This window comes from Hippocampus zosterae, chromosome 14 (assembly GCF_025434085.1).
Source record: "Hippocampus zosterae strain Florida chromosome 14, ASM2543408v3, whole genome shotgun sequence".
Lineage (NCBI taxonomy): Eukaryota > Metazoa > Chordata > Actinopteri > Syngnathiformes > Syngnathidae > Hippocampus > Hippocampus zosterae.
The window spans coordinates 11,977,271-11,995,350 of NC_067464.1; the positions used below are offsets into that span (position 1 = coordinate 11,977,271).

Sequence of the window (18,080 nt, forward strand, 5' to 3'; positions counted from 1 at the left end):
AGAGAAATTGAAACTTTTTAAAGCTCAGAGACAGGATTGTGTTTCAATGCTAAGGGTTATATAGGAATGTCCTTTTTTATTTTATTTGTTTATTTTTTTAATAAATTCGTATCAGGTTCCCAGAGCAAACTTTTGCTCTGCCTTTGTGTGTCGAGCGTGAGCATGACTCTTGGCTGGCTTTTCTTTCATTTTGTATTCAACAGCTATTGGAATTCCACAATCCATTTTTCTCTTCATCTGTCAATGCTGGGCAGCTTCCCTGTTTGAGACTCTCCCACGTATGAGATGATGTTAAGTCCCATGAAACCACGCCCACATGAGCCCTGGTTCGCTGTACCCCCCTGGGCCAACCAGATCTTTGCGGTGTCATCGCCGGACTTTGCCCTGCCCTTCCGTTAAACTCACCACTGTCCAGCCTTGGGTGTTGCCTGGCTGCTTCACTTCCTCCTCGCTCAGCCTCACACAATGTTAGAAAGTGCCCACTGATGTACCACTCACATGACGTAAGATTGAGTATAAATTTGAGGACGGAGGGAGCCAAGATCTACATCCTTCTATGTGAATTCATCCCACCCTCTTCTCCCATCAGCTCCGCAGACATGTATTATAACGTTCATGGAAGGGGCCAAAGTTTGTGTTTGGAACTGCTTTTCATTTGCGTTGACCACCGTCTTCTCCCATTAGATCCTCAGACACGTTTTCTCACATCCATGAAAAGGGCCAAAGTTTGTGCATGGGACTGCTTTTTATTTGCTTTGATCAAACATGAACACTTGTAAATGGCCAACGAAAACCAGAGGTGCTACATCTTTGTCTGGGACGAAGACAATAAGGAAACAGATGCCCCAGAGCTCCTCCACAGAAGCTTCCAATTAAGATTTAATGATACCTCAAATCACGTTTACAGTGTTTGTTTCGTTATCATTGACTTGTTAGTGCATCATGCTAATACTGATGGAATCTATCAGTTGTATGGAGCAATGTGGTTATTTTAGAGCTCAGAGCTCTGTGAGTCTTACCGCAATGAGAAATAAAGCCTTAGTTAGACGTTGATACATTTTCAAACTGGTGTTGCATTTCGTAATTGGATACATGCGATGTTGAGCAGATTTTTATTAGGTATTTACCCTGGCATGTCTTCCTTTGGAGCCATCCCAGGTGGTTAATGCGCCACAGTGAATAGGAGATTAGGGAGGAATGTAGGTCTGTTTTGAATGTGTGTTTGATGCGGACTGCACACCCATCATAATTAGGCCTGAAGTATGAAGACCCCTATGGCAGTTGTTATTTTGGGGAAATATGTCTCATGGATTATTTTTGATGGTAAAATATGGCACATACTGTATGTAAGGAAACATGATGGAAACCAGCAAAGCAAATAATCATTGCACATGGCATCACGTCCCGGTTATGTCTGTATCAACTGGAGAATTTGGGTATTAAATGTCATAAAATTCCAGACTGATCAGTATTATAGTTTTAAGATTAGCCTGCAAGGGAAGCAGGGTCCTATTATATTCAAGAGCTCTGTTATGCAGAATTGAATGGCAAACTTGACGCGTGCCAAGGAGACATTTGCCTTTAAAAGCAAACAGCTTCCCTTCGAGCTGTTCCCTCCAATCAAATGTTGACTCCAAGGTCAGGCGGAGATGGCTTTGGCATCTCTCAGAGTAAAAAGATTTAACCCATTCATGGATTAGTTTGGTGTGGGCCCCTAGTTTTCTTTGTGTACCATTGGTTTGTTCCATGGCAGCATGTCAGAAAGCAAATTAGTGGAAAAGAGTCCTGGGGAGGTCTTGGCCGAGATGTTGGTTGTTTTCTTATAAAGTGGCCTTCGATGGAATAGATGGGTAGACCTCCTCCATTTGACCTTCCTTTACTTTCTTCTTCCTCCGTCCAATATGGTCACAGGTATTTGTAACTAGAGGATAAGTATGCTCTCCAGACAGATACGCAGAGACGTACCCAGAGACAATCATTGACCCACAAGAACACATTCTAGGCAGGGTGGCCTTGCAAAAAGACTGAATTAAAGGATGATTTGGGGACAGCGAAAGTACCCATCTGAGCATAAAATCAATCTCCTTTTTCACCCCCTTTGCCTTCAGTGTTTACTTGTATTTTACATAAGCCTTCTTTTCCTTTGCATACCCTCGGTTGGGTCTTCCTTTCTCCGAACAGCAGACTTTGAACAGATTTAGGACCGAACCACCAATCAGGAACTTCCAAGGGATTTGAATTACACCACACAAGTCAGGGAATTCAACCAAATATTATTCAACAGTTGCCAGTGGTATTCACAACACAATTGAATGGAGACAGACAAAATTAGTGAGGGGTGACAAAGTCTTTTGTTAATCAGGGCTAAATGGATGGACAACAATTGGACCTGTTTCTCTGTACGTTCAGTGGATACAGACCAGTCTGCGGCGAAACTCATTGTAACCAAGGGCGACACTAATGATGCACAGCTTGAGCTCACTCTTGCAAGTCGCTGCCTGTGAAACTCTACACAGACATTTTCTACTCAAATGATCGTAGGAGCCAGCATGAGACAGCACGCATCATTAAATGATCCAAAAACAAGGTAGCCCTTAGATTTGTGTACGGCACCAGAAACAACTTGGCCTTATTTTAGCAGCATTAGACGCAACTTTACACAGCTCTAAACAATGAGCTACTACACTCCAATATGTCCAAAGCATTACGGGAAGCTTTGTTAGGTACTGCATGCAGATGTTCACAAGCTGGCTTTTCGGGGCTTTCGAGAGCACTTGCACCTTTGAAGCAATCATAATGTCGAAATGAACCCACTGAACTAAACCAAACGCTTTCTTGATGCAACGCCCACAGGTTCATGTTCATGACCATTTCAGATACGTGTCAAAGTTGTTCCTGGATGAGATATTCTCCTTTGTGTTAATAAGCTTTATTGAGACAGACCTCTCCCACTGGGTTTCCCTTGGCATGTGCGCCCTGCTGTCACTCAAGCCAGACTTTCCCTGATCCTGTCTCTGCAGGAGGGCATGCCCAGCACCCTGCCACAACAGCTCATTACGCAGAAATTTTGCAGGCGGATTAGGCTGGTGTGGAGGAACATGATGAGGTGGGCAGACAGGAGTACGGGCATCACTTCACATCCCCCACTTTTTTACATGCCCCCTTTCGTACTGACCCACTTCTGCTCTATCGAACCTTCAGGTACGCTGAACCTGCTTGGTCCACTGGGTCACAGCAGGATCAAAACATTTCTCATTCCCTGAAAGCTTCCATGTGGCACATTCCAGACACTCCTGGGAAAGTGGCACAGATTCATGACTGATTTGGGTGTTGTCCTGATTGGACTACATGGAATAAATCACTGGGGAACTAAAAAAAAAAGACCGCTCCCTCTTCAACAACTTTCACTCTTCTGGAAAGACTTGCTGCAAGTTCTTTCACAACGTCTGCCAAAGCCGACTTTTTCCTGTCACTGTTTAGTGTGAAAGATACTGACACATGTCGGCTTGAACTCCACTAACTAATTCCCTGGTTCTCTAAATAGTATCAGAGGTGTAATTTCGGTGTGGCGTCTGTGTAAACAGGAATAGTGAATACTGATTGAACTCTTTAACTTCATTGCAAAAGTAAGAACAAAAAGTTACTATTAATTATACATGACCGGTTTTGATTACGGTACTTGGCACAATGGGAAATACATTTCTGCACACAAAATTGTTGTTACAGAATAAACGCAGATGGAAATAACACCATCAATGAATTAAACCGAGCAACGAAGAGGTGTTGTATACTGTCCAATATAATCTGGATTTCTGAGGTCGCCTACGAGAAAGTGTGTTTTACAATCTCTTCATAGATCTTTTAAAAGGTTGTTGATGGGGTTTATGCTCGTTAGGGTTTTGGGTGATTCAGAGAAGAACCTTCCTCAAACTGTTTCCTCAAAAGCGGACGCACCAAAATATCTTTGTAAAATCCAAGAATGTGATTAAAGAGAACATAGAATTCATGGCCAATGCATGATTGAGTCATTGTGGATTTAGGCTGAATGGCATTGGTGTGTTCTGTTGCAAAGTGTGGAACATTGATTCCTCAGGGTCTGATTGATAACGGCAACTAATTTGTCACCTGTTGAAGCAAATTAGCAAACACATCCCAATGGCGTGCAGGCTGTCTCTTCTAATCTGTGATGGCAGAAAGAGGCAGATTGTAGTTGCCTGAGCCTGCACCGTGCAAGATCAGAGGATCGCGTCTGGCCTTGTTTGTCGACAGTCACAATCCAGATAGAAGTCACATAATGCCCAGAGCTGCTGAGCATGGCGAACATCAAACATCTGGTTTCCGGATGCTTGGGCCCACATTCTTAACATTGAGGCAAATTTGATGGGAGAGGCCATTCATTGTGTGCTGAACATATGTATATCTGATTAAGCTATTGACACTTGATATAAAATGTGGTTTTAATGAAAACAAATGCCATTCTCAACTCGGAAAACCAAAAACCCTTTTCAAATGCGACCTAATTATGCTTGAATGATGTAGAAAAATAATGTCATTATATATAAATGGTATAAATGAATGAAGACTTAATGTGAAAAAAAATGTGATCACCTCTTCCTGCATGCAATATGTCAGAAAAAGGACCGGTGCCACAAATTATATATTTTATACACGAACTACAAACTAGGGGTGTAAAATATGGCCTAAAACCAATATCTCAATATTCTTAGGCCATATTTTGCAATGCACAATATACGTCTTGATATTCTGATTCCTCCGATTATTCACTACATAAATGTTCATTTCAGCTCTGGTGCATAAAATGACAATGCTGTAATGTTTCACGCAGATCCAACATTTTCTGCATGAATAAAATCATGAAATATTCATGTTGATTTACATTTAAAAAAAATCACAAAACGCTCACATTTTTTTTTTACATGCATGAGGAAAATCATGAGATGCGGTCTTAGCCGCGAGAGTGGCTGCCTTTCCAGCAGCTCCTATTTTTTTGTTGTTCTACTTCTTCCTTTCATAACTTTGCTTCTGTGAATCTGGAATTTCTCCATTGCGAGACTAATAAAGGTTTTCTCAATCTTAATCTTAATCTTAATCTTAATCTTAATATTAATCTTTTCTTAATCTTAATCTTAGTTATACATACCATTGTTGAATAAAAATAAAAGATGACTATTTTATTATTTACTCGCCAGTTACAAGTTGGAGCCGATGGCCAAAACATTGTAGTTTTGTCTTGACTGTTCTGGGTCTTGTGAGCAGCCACGTTGTCACGGTCAAGCAGCCACAAGTTGTCCCACCACACCTCGAACCCCTTCCCGTGTACTGAACGAAGCAAACGCTGCATGATGTCTTTGTCGATGTGCTGATTAATCTTCTGGCCCTGATGCAAGAACTTGCAGCGGCTGAGTCCCCTCACATTGAAAAATACCATCAAAATGTCTTGGACTCGGGACTTTGAGGGTCTTGCTTTGTTCAATCTTGACAACGTTGGACTCAAATGAACGCTCTGGCGTTTGATTCGCGCTCGAAGATCCGTCATTTGTCACTGGTTTTGACTCACCCTGACAAGTCTGGCCTTCTTGCTTTTATCATCGCTCACTCTGCCCTTTGCTTGTATTTGAATACTTAAGCTCACGTGGAAAAAGGTTCATGGCTGCAGAGAGCTCAGGTCAGAGCTATATACTACTGCGTGATTACATGGACATTCTTACATTCTTTGAATTGGGCTTTGAACACAGATGTGCTGGAGTCATATCCCAGCTGTCTTTTGGGCGAGAAGTTGGGTCACCCTCTCTCTCTCTCTCTCTCTCTCTCTCTCTCTCTCTCTCTCTCTCTCTGTATATCCATCCATCCATCCATTTTCCGATCTGCTTATGCTCACAAGGGCCGTGGGGCTTTCTGAAGCCTATCCCAGCTGTCTTCGGGCAATAAGCTGAGGAAACCCTGAACTGGTTGTCAGCCAATCGCAGGGCACGCACAGACAAACAACCATCCGCCATAATTACTCCTTCAATATATAATATACGTATATGATCTCACGGATGTATTTATTCAATTATTCAAGTAAAATAGCTTCTTTTGTTTTTCAAAATTGATGTGCCCACTCAATTTTTTGGATTCACGAATATGACTGCCAGAGCTTGGATCCGACACCGATGACAAGAAGGACAGAATTACATAATGGTTACTTTGGAAGAAGCATGCAGCATCGTGACTCATGTTGCATGACTCAAAAGCAAGATAAAAGACGTTCTTTCGTAATTGCTTTAATGTGTCGCCGATCTAGCTCACATTACCAGACACACACACACGCACACGTACACGCACACACACGGTGTGACTTTTTGCTTTTGCCACATGAATGGCCACATTGACCTGAACATTTAATGGTGCATCCTGAGTCTTAACCTGGTGCCGAGTGACTAATGACCTGGGGTTTTTCAGGCGTCTGTCACCAACAATATGGCCGCACTGGGGTATGAAGCGTGGCGCAGATTTATTTACTGCAGGTCTCTCTTGACTTCCAAATACACACACAAGATTTTAAAAAAAAAAAACATATTGAATGTTTTCGCAACAAAATCCAAATCACCATACTGCTTGCCATTCATTTGTCTCCGTTGTTGGTGTGTCTTTCTTTGAACGGCATTTGCATCGTGGTTCGTGTTCAAGGTGATTGTTCTCACAAGTTCAATCCGTTTATAAATGAGCATGTTCTCCTCATATCCCACACCAATGCCGAGAATTATAGGTAATATGATTATACTGTAGATGACGTCGGGTGTTATTCCAACACGCTGGCGGATGGCAGTGCTGTCTTATAATTTCGAAAAGGTTTAATGGGGATCCATTACCATCCCTTCACTCCTGAGGTTCCATGCGGCCCAGCTGTAGGTCCCCTCATATTACTGTTGCCAAGATGCTCACATCTGTAAGTTATATGTTCCTCTCCTACCACGAGCTCCCTGTCTAGCACTGTGATGAATGTAACGCTTTGTGTTGCAGAGTGTTTTCGTATCCCTCAAACATTGCCGTCTCTATTCTCTCCGCAGCCTATGCAGTGATTGCAAATGGACAAGTGGAATGTCCTGCTGGATATAAAAGAATGAATATGACTCACTGCCAAGGTAAGAATCAAGTTTTTATGTTGAAGTGCTACAGAGTGTTCTGTGTGGGATAAAAGTCCATATGTTTTCTACATACGCGGACCCCTGAGGACTTCACTCAAGTTTTTCTTGCTGTGTGTACGCTCCCTGTGGCGTACAGGTCAAGACCACAATTAGCCTTTCTCCAGCAGGCTTTGATTGGGTTCAATGGGTATCTTTAAGTATGTAGAATTGTGTGCTGGTGTGGCCCACACTGGTGGAAGAGGAAATGCGATGTGACTTGCTAGCTAGTCCATCCATCTGTTAAAAAACAAAACAAAATAAAACAAAAAATCAAGTCACTCCTGGAAAAGAAAACAGCGTATTTCGCTTCATCACAACATCCCAGAGGGGGCTGGCTGCCAACTGTCTGGCAGGTCATGTCGAAAGAGCCACACACAGTGTCGAATGTGTGGACATCACAGCATTCTGACCGTTGAAGTGACTCCCGTAAAATCTTGACGTTGGACACGACAGCAAACCCGTATGATGCAGGAAACATGTTTCAAAATATTGAACTGTTGGAGACATTTGAGTTGGCAATTAAAACAGAAGAAGTGTGTTGTTCTAAATTGATCGGAGCTGTTTGGAAGAAAAATAGTTGTTGGCTTCTCTTCAAGCAGGTGCAAGTTGTCCAGTTGAATTACTGACCTGCCTAATTGGCCACGACTTTCAGGGTTTGATTGAGGGGCATTTAAAAAAATAGAATGAAATAAAACTTTTTTTAGGGGGAGGGGTAGACAAGGCACCCTTGTCTTTCAGTAGAATGTCACCCAGCTAAAATAATGTATCGTTAATACTTTCATGTTTTTCTTTTGCCATTGTTTCAAGATGTTCCTCCGTTGCAGCTGCTCATTTCTTTCATTACAAAAACAGCCATGCTGCTATTCCCCCAATTGTATTTTATGGAAAATCTGATGTCCCTTTCAGCTGGTGCTTCATTCCCAGAGGCTTTGCTGCAAATGTCAAAGAGGAAAAACACAGATTTTCACCAAATTTTGTGTTTGCTTTTTTCAATGGTGGCGAGCTTGCCAACCTAGACCTTAAAGCTCCACTACTGTTGCACTTTCTTGGGTTCATACATAGTGTATCACATAACACATGATGTAGCTATGTGCTTCGCTAAACTTTTGACACTTTAATTGTTGTTGTTTTTTTGTGTGTTATTGTTGTTGTTGTTGTTGTTGTTGTTGTTTTTTAATAACGGAGTCTTAATAATTTGTAATCTGACAGGTACTAGTATTTGTACATTTTTGTAATTCAAACATCAAACAATACAATTGCATTTATTGTATTGTTTATTTTTAACATCAAACACTGCATTAAAGGTGTGGTCAAAATGCACTTTCCTTTTTGCTCTGTGTCGAATGATGCACTTTTGCCCCCATAAAGTATGTTTAGTTTTAGACCACCTAGTAATTTTATAATCCTGCCTCTGGCTAAAGGATTGCCAATTTCCTTTATAGAGGCGCTATGTAATACTGCAAGTGCTTATTGTTTTTAACAATAGTTAGGAGTACACCAGTAAGGTCGGAAGATCCCATCACATAGGTGTTACATCTGTCTTCTTACTATAAAATGTTGGGGTGATCAACCACGCATTGTAAATCAAAAATGATGTTGAGATTAGTGCAAATCATGGCAGCATGTCATTGAAAGTCAGCGTCAATCCCAGTCAACCCAGCAGCAGACTGTTACAATAGCGCTAATCTTGGATTCAACCAAACCATGGATTAGAGACCCCATGTGACGAAAGCTGAGCCCAATGCTGACCTGAACTCTGACCAGAAAACCTGCTGCTTAAACAAAACCCACAGATGTCCCTTGTGGAAAGAATATTTGATAAAATAGATTAAAAAAGGGAACATTGCATCTCCCAATATTATCATTACAGGTATGAAAGGACTGAGCAGGGCATATCACTCTGATGCTCATTTCACACAAAGGCATTCATTCCCTCCTCACTTTTTCCAAGCATTACACAAACAACAAAACAAGAGCAGTTCATTTGGAATTTAGAAAATGTGAGGTGGAGTTGAGAAAAGACCAATTAATGTTCTCATTATTTAAAACTTGCCCAGTCCGGTGGGACTGCGATGGCTGATACGGAAAAAAAAAATAATTTAAGTGTCTGACTCCTGGCTCCTGGCTGGCACTTTAATTGGCCAGCTTGTTTTATTGCCTCTGGAGCTGCACTGGAACTCCACTGCTTGCTGAGTTCCCCCATTCCTGAAAAAAAAGCCTCCCTGCCCTCCCTGAACCAGCTGAAGATGCTGGGATGTGTCAAGGATAGAAGGTGATGATGTAAATTAATTAATCCAATTCTGCCTGCTTTCAAAATGAATGACTGCTGCAGTCATATCATGGTCAATTCCTCCGCATGTGTTTTCTTCATGTCATCGCTTCTCCTGTATTTCATACCGTTGGGTAACTAAAAGCATTCATTCATCATCACCTCCAAGCGGCTGGCAATATTTTGTCACCTTTCAATGTGTAAACGATTCCCAAAACTTAGATCATTGTTGGTCTTACAGCATGACAGCTTTGCATACTCAATGTAAAAGAAATGTGATGTTGATATTTCTTTTCGAGGAGATCATTTGCAGTTCAAACACTCCCTGTCAGGGGAAAACAATGCTTCGAAGCTGACACGTTGCATATTTCACAGATATCAATGAGTGTCTGCTGCCAGGAATCTGCAAGAATGCAGAGTGTCTCAACACCAAAGGAAGCTACAGGTGCACATGTAAACCTGGTTTCATGTTGGACCCTGCCAGAAGTCACTGCGTCTGTAAGTATTCACTTGTGCTCTTTAAAATTGGTGGCAGCAGTAGCTCAGCCTGTCAGGCTTGTACACATGGGGATTGATCGACAGCAAGTTCAAAGCCCAGAAAATCTGAAACTTGTTGGAGAGAGACTTATACGTGTGAGAATGTCAGTAGGACCTGCACAAAAAAAGAAAACAAAATCCAGAATCTATGTACTTAGCAAACGTTACTATGTGCTAATAGAGAAAAAACACATTTTGTTTTTGCAGTTTGAGGCGAGTCAAGAACATAACTTACAAAAGATATTTGACTTTGGGGCGAAATTTCAGGATCACTAAAAATGTTCAAGTGCGCCTGATCACATTTTACGGGTGTAGATCCACAGATCAACCTCTACATAGTCAAATAGAAATGGTATTATTAACAGTATTCCTCTTCATCATGCTGTTCATATTTTGACATCATGGGACCAAGCTAACACCTAACAATTGATAAAGGAGTACCTCGCCCACATTTGAGTCTTCAAAGAAAGATGTTCCCGGAGGGAAGCACCCACTGAGCTGAAGACTTTCAGGGACAGCGGTTACTACAGTGGACAGCTTACCATGTTATCAGGGTTCATGGTACACGAAAGGGTTAAAGAAAAGACCAAGGGAGGGCATAAGGCAGTGTCATCAGCAGATTTCTGAAGAGATATACAGAGACTGGAAGAGTCACAGAAATGCACAGATGTTGACCTCCTTGGAAAATAATTATTAATAAAGGTTATAGTCCTAAGGTTGTTTATTCAACCTTTCTTTTTTTCAATGACAGGATATCTCCACATGCTTTTTTGGAGTGACTTGCATTCTAATGGTGTATTCTGACACCGGTTTATGTGATCTCCCCAGCTGACAAGGCAGTTTCAGACCAAAAGGCCTTTTGCTACAGATCAGTATCAGCAGGCACATGCTCGCTGCCACTTTCTCACATCACCAAGCAGATCTGCTGCTGCAGCCGCGTGGGCAAAGCCTGGGGAGATGGGTGTGATCGCTGCCCTTTGCCCGGATCTGGTATGTGTGTCAATATAAATACTCAAGTATCGTACAAGGTCATGTCCTCCATCTGCAAACACATTATTCTATCTTGAGTTTGACTTGCAGAACACGTATTTGTTCAGTTGCTGTTGTTTGTAGGTGGAAAATGCTACATGTAAACGCATGTCAAGTTTGTCCGTGTTTTTGAAAGACGTCTCGAAGACTCAGTCAGTCCGTCAGAACCATCCTGTCTGCCAGTTTTGCGATTGAGTTCGTAATACCCCAAAAATTTTTTAAGTGGAAACAGACCAAAAGCATAACAGTTGTCATATTTTGGAGGTGCACAAGAGTGGGAGTCAGTTTTTGGGTTATCGCTCGTGTCCACTGAGAGAAATCCCACTAGCAGACAGGCAAAACTCAGGAACAGAAATGAATAGCTTGTCCAAAAGAAACATGGGAAACTGTCAAGAGTACAAATCCGATATTTAAAGTTCCACAGAGGGGAGAATGGGATGAGTTTATGGACTTGCCAGTGATTAATAAAGAACGTCATAGATCAAATATCGTCGACTTCCATGGTGCTGCTTTGACCAGGACTGATCTATAGCCTCTGATCCCTCAGATCCTGGCTTTTGTATGGTCTTTGTCAAACCATGTTTGAATCATGTTCGCAGCAAAGCACTCAGTCCGATTCCTTGTGAACAGGTAACAGTATCCTGCCGATTTTTATTCCAACTTTGAAACTGAGCTCCTGCGATGTGCTGCGGATCATATCAAGCCCAATATTCATCCACACCTCCATCAGTCGATTGCCTCTAACATCCATGTTTCCCGATTTTACCTCCACCATATTTAGCTGTCATTACGTACATTGTTTTTCCAAATTCTTTTGGCATGAGGTTGCTTTTCTTAGGTCAAATAGGGGACACTGTACTTTTCGCTTGTAATGGATTCCCCATCTCTGAGGTTTGTTCGGCTCGTACATGATTCTCTAGGCTATTTGGCTATGCAAATATGCAAATTTATTTCCAAAAGCCTTTGTTGGTTAATGACTCCTGCGTCTACCATTATACTGTAACACAGCCCATGGAAAAGCTCATATAAGCACAATTACACAGATGGCATTTGAGGATGAAATATGAGTCACAATTGTATTCTGAATGTCTATTGTGGTAGTGTTTGGAGCCTGAGAAGAAGACTACTAGAGCAGTTCAGACAAAGTCAAGAAGCACGTTTTGTGAGACTGAATTAACCCTTTTGGGTACAGCGGTTACTACAGTGGATAGCTTGTCATGTTATCTGGTTACACGGTGCATGGAAGGGTTAAAGAAAAGACCAAGGCAGGGCAAAAATAAATATTGTACTTTGAGAAGTTGTGACCAAGGAGAGACTAAGCCCTCAGGGATTGGGGAATAATAATTGGGCAAGGTGGCACTGAGTCAAAATCAAGGCCTGTCAAGACGTCACACATGATTTTGAAGAGTTCAGTCCAAGTCGGTACCAAAAAGTGAGGCAATGAGAGACGGAGCCAAGAACAAGCATTATTGTATCTGGATAAATATGAATGTGCAATTGTCCAAGAACAACAACAATAAAAATCTGTTTCAAGACCACAATGGCAAATGTTAATTTTGTATTTGGTTGCATTCCAGTAAGTGAAAAATCCTGTATAAAGAGGATATTTCCGTGCCCTTAAAATGCATGAAGTGGTCCCATTGTATCATGAATTTTTGTCAAAACTATCAGCTGGTAGGGCGGCCCGGTAGTCCAGTGGTTAGCACGTCGGCTTCACAGTGCAGAGGTACCGGGTTCGATTCCAGCTTCGGCCTCCCTACGTGGAGTTTGCATGTTCTCCCCAGGCCTGCGTGGGTTTTCTCTGGGTGCTCCGGTTTCCTCCCACATTCCAAAAACATGCGTGGCAGGCTGATTGAACACTCTAAATTGTCCCTAGGTGTGAGTGTGAGCGTGGATGGTTGTTCGTCTCTGTGTGCCCTGTGATTGGCTGGCAACCGATTCAGGGTGTCCCCCGCCTACTGCCCGGAGACAGCTGGTGTAGGCTCCAGCACCCCCCGCGACCCTAGTGAGCATCAAGCGGTTCGGAAGATGAATGAATATCAGCTGGTAAACATGCCATTAGCAAGATGCGTCAATATGGGCATCTGTCATGTTTTATCCAGAGAGATCCTGAATGTCCATCCATCCATCCATTTTCAACACCCCTTATCCTGAACAGGATCGCAGAGAGTCATTGGAGCCTACTTTGGAGCTGACTTTGGGCACAAGGCAAATTACACCCTTTGCTCCATGTACAGCACTTTATATACAGCGGTGGTGCTCCATATATACAGCTGAGTTGAGTTGAGACAAACAAATCATATGCATTGTAGTTGAGGTGCCAATTTCTGTCAATTGCAATCATCAAAGAGCACTCCCAGTTTGGTTTCAATGTCTTACATAAGAATTGACAATGTCTTGATGGTTTTTGCTTTTCCAGATCATTTCAAGGAGATCTGCCCGGCTGGTCACGGATACACCTACTCCCGTTCTGATGTGCAGATTTCCCTGTGGCAGCTCGGCGAGGACGATCTTCAAAGTACCGGATTATCTTGGGACGAGCAGAACCCAACATATCCTCAGCAGCCATCCTCCCAGCCTCAATATCCCAGCTACCCACAAACTCCTCAAATACGCCAGTGGCCCGAGTACCCAGACTCACCACAATCACCCCGGCACCCAGTCAGTCCCCCCCATTCCTTTATCCCAGACAGTGAAACACCTCCACAGACAGAAGGTGAGAACATGGTTGCAACCGTTCTGTGTGTTTTGTTAAAAAAGAGTTACGAAGCATGCACAGAGATCTCTAGAGTTATGTACAAGTTACTTCATAAAACCACTTTACCACAACTCTTTAGAGTCTCAACACGACAAGGCAACAGAATGATTCAATCAAAGTCTTATGTTTCCAAGAATCCAAACCTCAACAGGACGTTTTGATCCTACCAAATAAACGCAACATGGAACATAATTGAATCCGTGCCTTTCAGCTTTTCTCATTGATGTTTGATGTTCGCCTTCATCCGGATTTATATCTTTAATACTCACGAATTACTTGCTAGTGTAAGTACAAAATTGGGATTAACACATTTGATCTGTAAATATTTATGGACAGTCATATCATTTATTTTCCGTGTCGCTGGATGTTCTTTTGGCATCTTTTTAAATACGGCTTCATCTTTTTGGCTTAGAGCAGAACTTTATATGGCTGCATTTGCAGTTTTTTGTTTGATGTTATCCTCGCGCTTTTGGAGGTTTTCTCTTGATTCTTCTGCATCCTTCCACATTGCAAAAGCATCGAAAATCAGTTTAAATCCATTAAAGACGAGATTGCGCTGGGGTGTGAGTGTAAATGGCTATTCGTTGACTGTATATGTTTTTATTTTTGCTCCCATTTTTCATGAGCTGAACTCATGAAGAGTTAAAAAAGTCAAAGACCTTTGACTAGAGCCCATGAAATAGGGAAGCCAAATCTACAGTGCTGCATTTATATTTTTGTTTAGTGTATATGGACTGCGGACAAAAGTCTTAGGATGCATCTCTAGTCAAAGTAAAGTAAATACAAACATAGTGGCATCTACGCTACTAATTAACTTCCTCTTCTTGTCATCTACCAGATGTGGACATTGAAAGACCGGTAAGTACTTCACTTACAAAACACCTTTTGCACACAGTATTCTTTTCAATTGTTTACCTACTATACATTCATTTTGATCACATTATGCACTCCGGTCATATTTTTTTTTAGAAATTGTACATATCTAGTGGTTGATAAATCTGAAGCAATGGAAAAGAGGAAGCATTAATATATGGTGGTGTTAATACACCGGTAACCAAAATGTGTCTGGATGTGTGCTTATTTTCTAGCCAGCTGTTGTGACGGACTCACCATTGAAATATCCAGGTATGATTTGCCACGCCATTTCTTTTTTCATCCATACGTCTACGTAGTTCAATTGCTATCTTTAACATTCTAATTTGGTTTATTTCTAAATATCAAAAACCTACCATCATCTACTGCCATTTCAGTCTTGTAATGTATTTTGTTCCGTTTTCATTTCACTTCGTATTTTCAGTTACAGTCTTTGCATGCTCTGCTCCTGTGCCAGCAAAAACACCAACAGTCCAATTGCGACTGTTCTAATTCTGCTATTGTCTGATTTTTAACATGGAGAAAAGTAGAGATCATTTTTCTTTTTAAGTTGCCTGTTGAGTGACAGCTAAGGCAGTGGAATATTGTAAAATAAGCAATGCATAATTTAGGGAGCGCAGTCGTGGTTGTATCTTTTTATACTAGGTCCAAATACATCACAGCTAACATTATTCTTCCTTCCAGAAGTTGCTCCAGATTCACCAGCCAAGCCTGATCCAAAGGAAACGGCCTCCACTGACTCAGGTAAGACTTACATTACACAAGTCGACCCCAGCCCCATACCACTAATACTGCTGTATGGGAATGCTTTTTAAAAATATATTAACGATAAAATCAGCACTGCAAAGCGGATGTGCTCATCAATAGATCACGATGCTGCCCAATAATAATTGTACATACTTGTCACCAAATTGTCAGGTGCACTGGAGGCATGTAATACAAAATGCCCTCAGTCTATCAGAGCACCCAGAGAGCCATAGTGCGGTCTGCCAAATTCCCAACCATGGTAAACTTGACTTGACCCAGTACGAAAATTAAGATGCATCAGTTTTTAAACCGAACGCGTGTGCGCCTGTCTATAAAAATAGGGTTCTTATGTATGCTTAAACTTGAATTAAAAATTGTTTAGCTGGAAATGACGCAAATGCGAATACAGCTTTGGATTTTTTTTCATGCGCAGCATACATCACACCAATGTAAGGGCTTGACTTGCATTTTCTTCATGATCTTTGTAAGTGCTCAGCGACCCACATTAAAGCACTATGCAGTGTTGTTAAATATGTCTTCTCATACTACCCAATAAAAAACATCAAGGTGGCTTCTATAGAGAAGCATGTGTTAGGGTCTGTATTTCATATTTTTTATAATTTTTTTACACTTTATAGCAGTGATCATAATGTGTAACTATAAGTCAACTATGTCGTTTTATTGTCCAAGTTGCATTTCATATCATGTATGACTTTATCTTTTAGCAAGTGTTGACAAGTGCGCAACCACCCCCTCCATTTGTGGCCATGGGAAATGTGTTCCTGTGCAGACTGGCTACACTTGCCAATGTGAACCGGGATTTAAACTCAATGTTCTGCAGACAACTTGCATAGGTAAGCAACGAGAATACAGAGGAATGAGTTGCTTGTGGATGAAGACCTGGCAGTGGTAGGTCGTCAAGACCTGCAAGTAATAATAAGTAAGCAACTTATAGTAAGTGTTTATATACTTATTAACAGTGGGGTTTTTTATTTTACCAATCAGATTTCCAATTCACCCCCAACTCGCTGTCCCACAATAAGTTGCTGAATAGCTCCAGTTGATGTATGTTAGCTCGGTTCCACGCTGTTGTACTGCAGTTTTGTATAAGGCCGATGGTTCATATCATAGCAAAGTTATCGTGGCGGTATTGAGAGGTGGATTAAACCGAGTTAAGCCTCCCCGTTAAGGCCCGCCACTGAGACCTATATCGATAATGCCAGTGAGATGTCTCTTGTCTTTCCCCATCGCTGACTCTGTAGATGTGAATGAATGTGAGGGTGATCCATGTGACGGAAAAGGCCGTTGTAGAAACAGCTACGGCTCCTACAGTTGTCAGTGCTTCAGTGGCTACAGCCAAGTGATCACCCAAAACAGGAAGTTCTGTCAAGGTGAGCGCACTTAACATTCAGTGTCACGTTTGCGATGGATGAATGCCAAACATGAACTGCAATTTTAGGTCTTTTTGGATGTGCCTGTGATTGTTACGCTCGTCCTTCTTGCAGACATTAATGAGTGCAGCATGCCCAACAAGTGCCAGAACGGCCACTGCGTCAACACGGAAGGATCTTACACCTGTGAATGTGATGGCGGCTTTGCCAAGTCTCGGAGAGGCCAATGCGAAGGTGACATGTCCAAAAAGTCATTTTGCATCCTGTTCACATGGATTTTGCTTGACAACAGCTTCATATGTCATCGTCTACTTTAACAGATGTAGATGAGTGTCAAGATCCCAACGCTTGTCCCGGTGGTGGTTGTGTCAATACCGTGGGCTCCTTTCAGTGCCAGGTCTGCAGCCCGGGCTTCAGGCCCGTCAGTGATAGATGTGTAGGTAAGGTAACACAGCCGATCATCGGCAACATGTGCTTGTTTGGGGTTTTAGGTACTCTGGCTTCCTCATTTATTCCAAAAGCAAGCATGTTAGATTCATCGAAGACTCGAAATCATTCCTAGGTGTGAATGTGAATGTGACTGTCAATAATAGTCGGCTCATTGCAACCTTAATGAGAATAAGCGGTACAAAAAAAAAAAAAAACGGATGGATCGATGCCTCCATGAAAATGGTGAAAATGTGTGAAAACATGAGCTGGGCAGTCATGTTAAGTTTGCAGTCTCGGGGTGTCTTAGTACCAAAACGATGATGATGGAACATGGCCATGTAGTAGAGTTTGTGCTCAAAATGCTCCTCTATTTCTACCTCTGTTGTGTCCACTGTCCAGCATTACTCACCATAAACATCTGTTGCACCTTAAGGACCGACAACTAAGTAAGATTGTGCACAACATAGTAGAGAGCAAAAAAAAAAAAAAAAAAACAACCAAAGTAGAAGGAAAAAAAACTGACAACAAGGAATCCTGAAGAATGACAACTGCGGTATTGGCCAGGCCTGCATATTTGAACATTTGTTGTGATTTTTGCTGATAAAACAACACTTGTTTTGACAATGCTGTCATATGTAGGTGAAAACTACCAAAAACACAAAGAAAGGTTTTGATGGATCACTGGCGTGTAAGCGTTCCCTCAGACACGCAGCAGTGGAAATCACTCAGGTGTTGTCGAACCGTCTTGTATTAAGTTCCATTTCAAAGCTGCATTTTCCAAATGGAATTGCCAGACCCAACTGAGTTGACATGGCAACAAGCTCTGGCGGTAATGACCTGCCGACAGTCTGTGATCCGGC

The 18,080-nt window shown here is 41.9% G+C and overlaps 1 protein-coding gene across 1 annotated transcript in view; it reads left to right on the top strand.

The window, feature by feature from the left end:
* LOC127614653 (latent-transforming growth factor beta-binding protein 1-like) overlaps window positions 1-18,080 on the top strand; it is a 108,386-nt gene that overhangs the window by 57,237 nt on the left and 33,069 nt on the right. Inside the window, exons 9-19 of the mRNA XM_052085985.1 lie at window positions 7,071-7,145; window positions 9,832-9,954; window positions 10,822-10,983; window positions 13,442-13,738; window positions 14,619-14,638; window positions 14,869-14,905; window positions 15,338-15,397; window positions 16,126-16,254; window positions 16,663-16,791; window positions 16,906-17,025; window positions 17,112-17,231. Of these exons, the coding sequence (XP_051941945.1) occupies window positions 7,071-7,145; window positions 9,832-9,954; window positions 10,822-10,983; window positions 13,442-13,738; window positions 14,619-14,638; window positions 14,869-14,905; window positions 15,338-15,397; window positions 16,126-16,254; window positions 16,663-16,791; window positions 16,906-17,025; window positions 17,112-17,231 (1,272 nt within the window). The remainder of the gene's footprint in view (window positions 1-7,070; window positions 7,146-9,831; window positions 9,955-10,821; window positions 10,984-13,441; window positions 13,739-14,618; window positions 14,639-14,868; window positions 14,906-15,337; window positions 15,398-16,125; window positions 16,255-16,662; window positions 16,792-16,905; window positions 17,026-17,111; window positions 17,232-18,080) is intronic.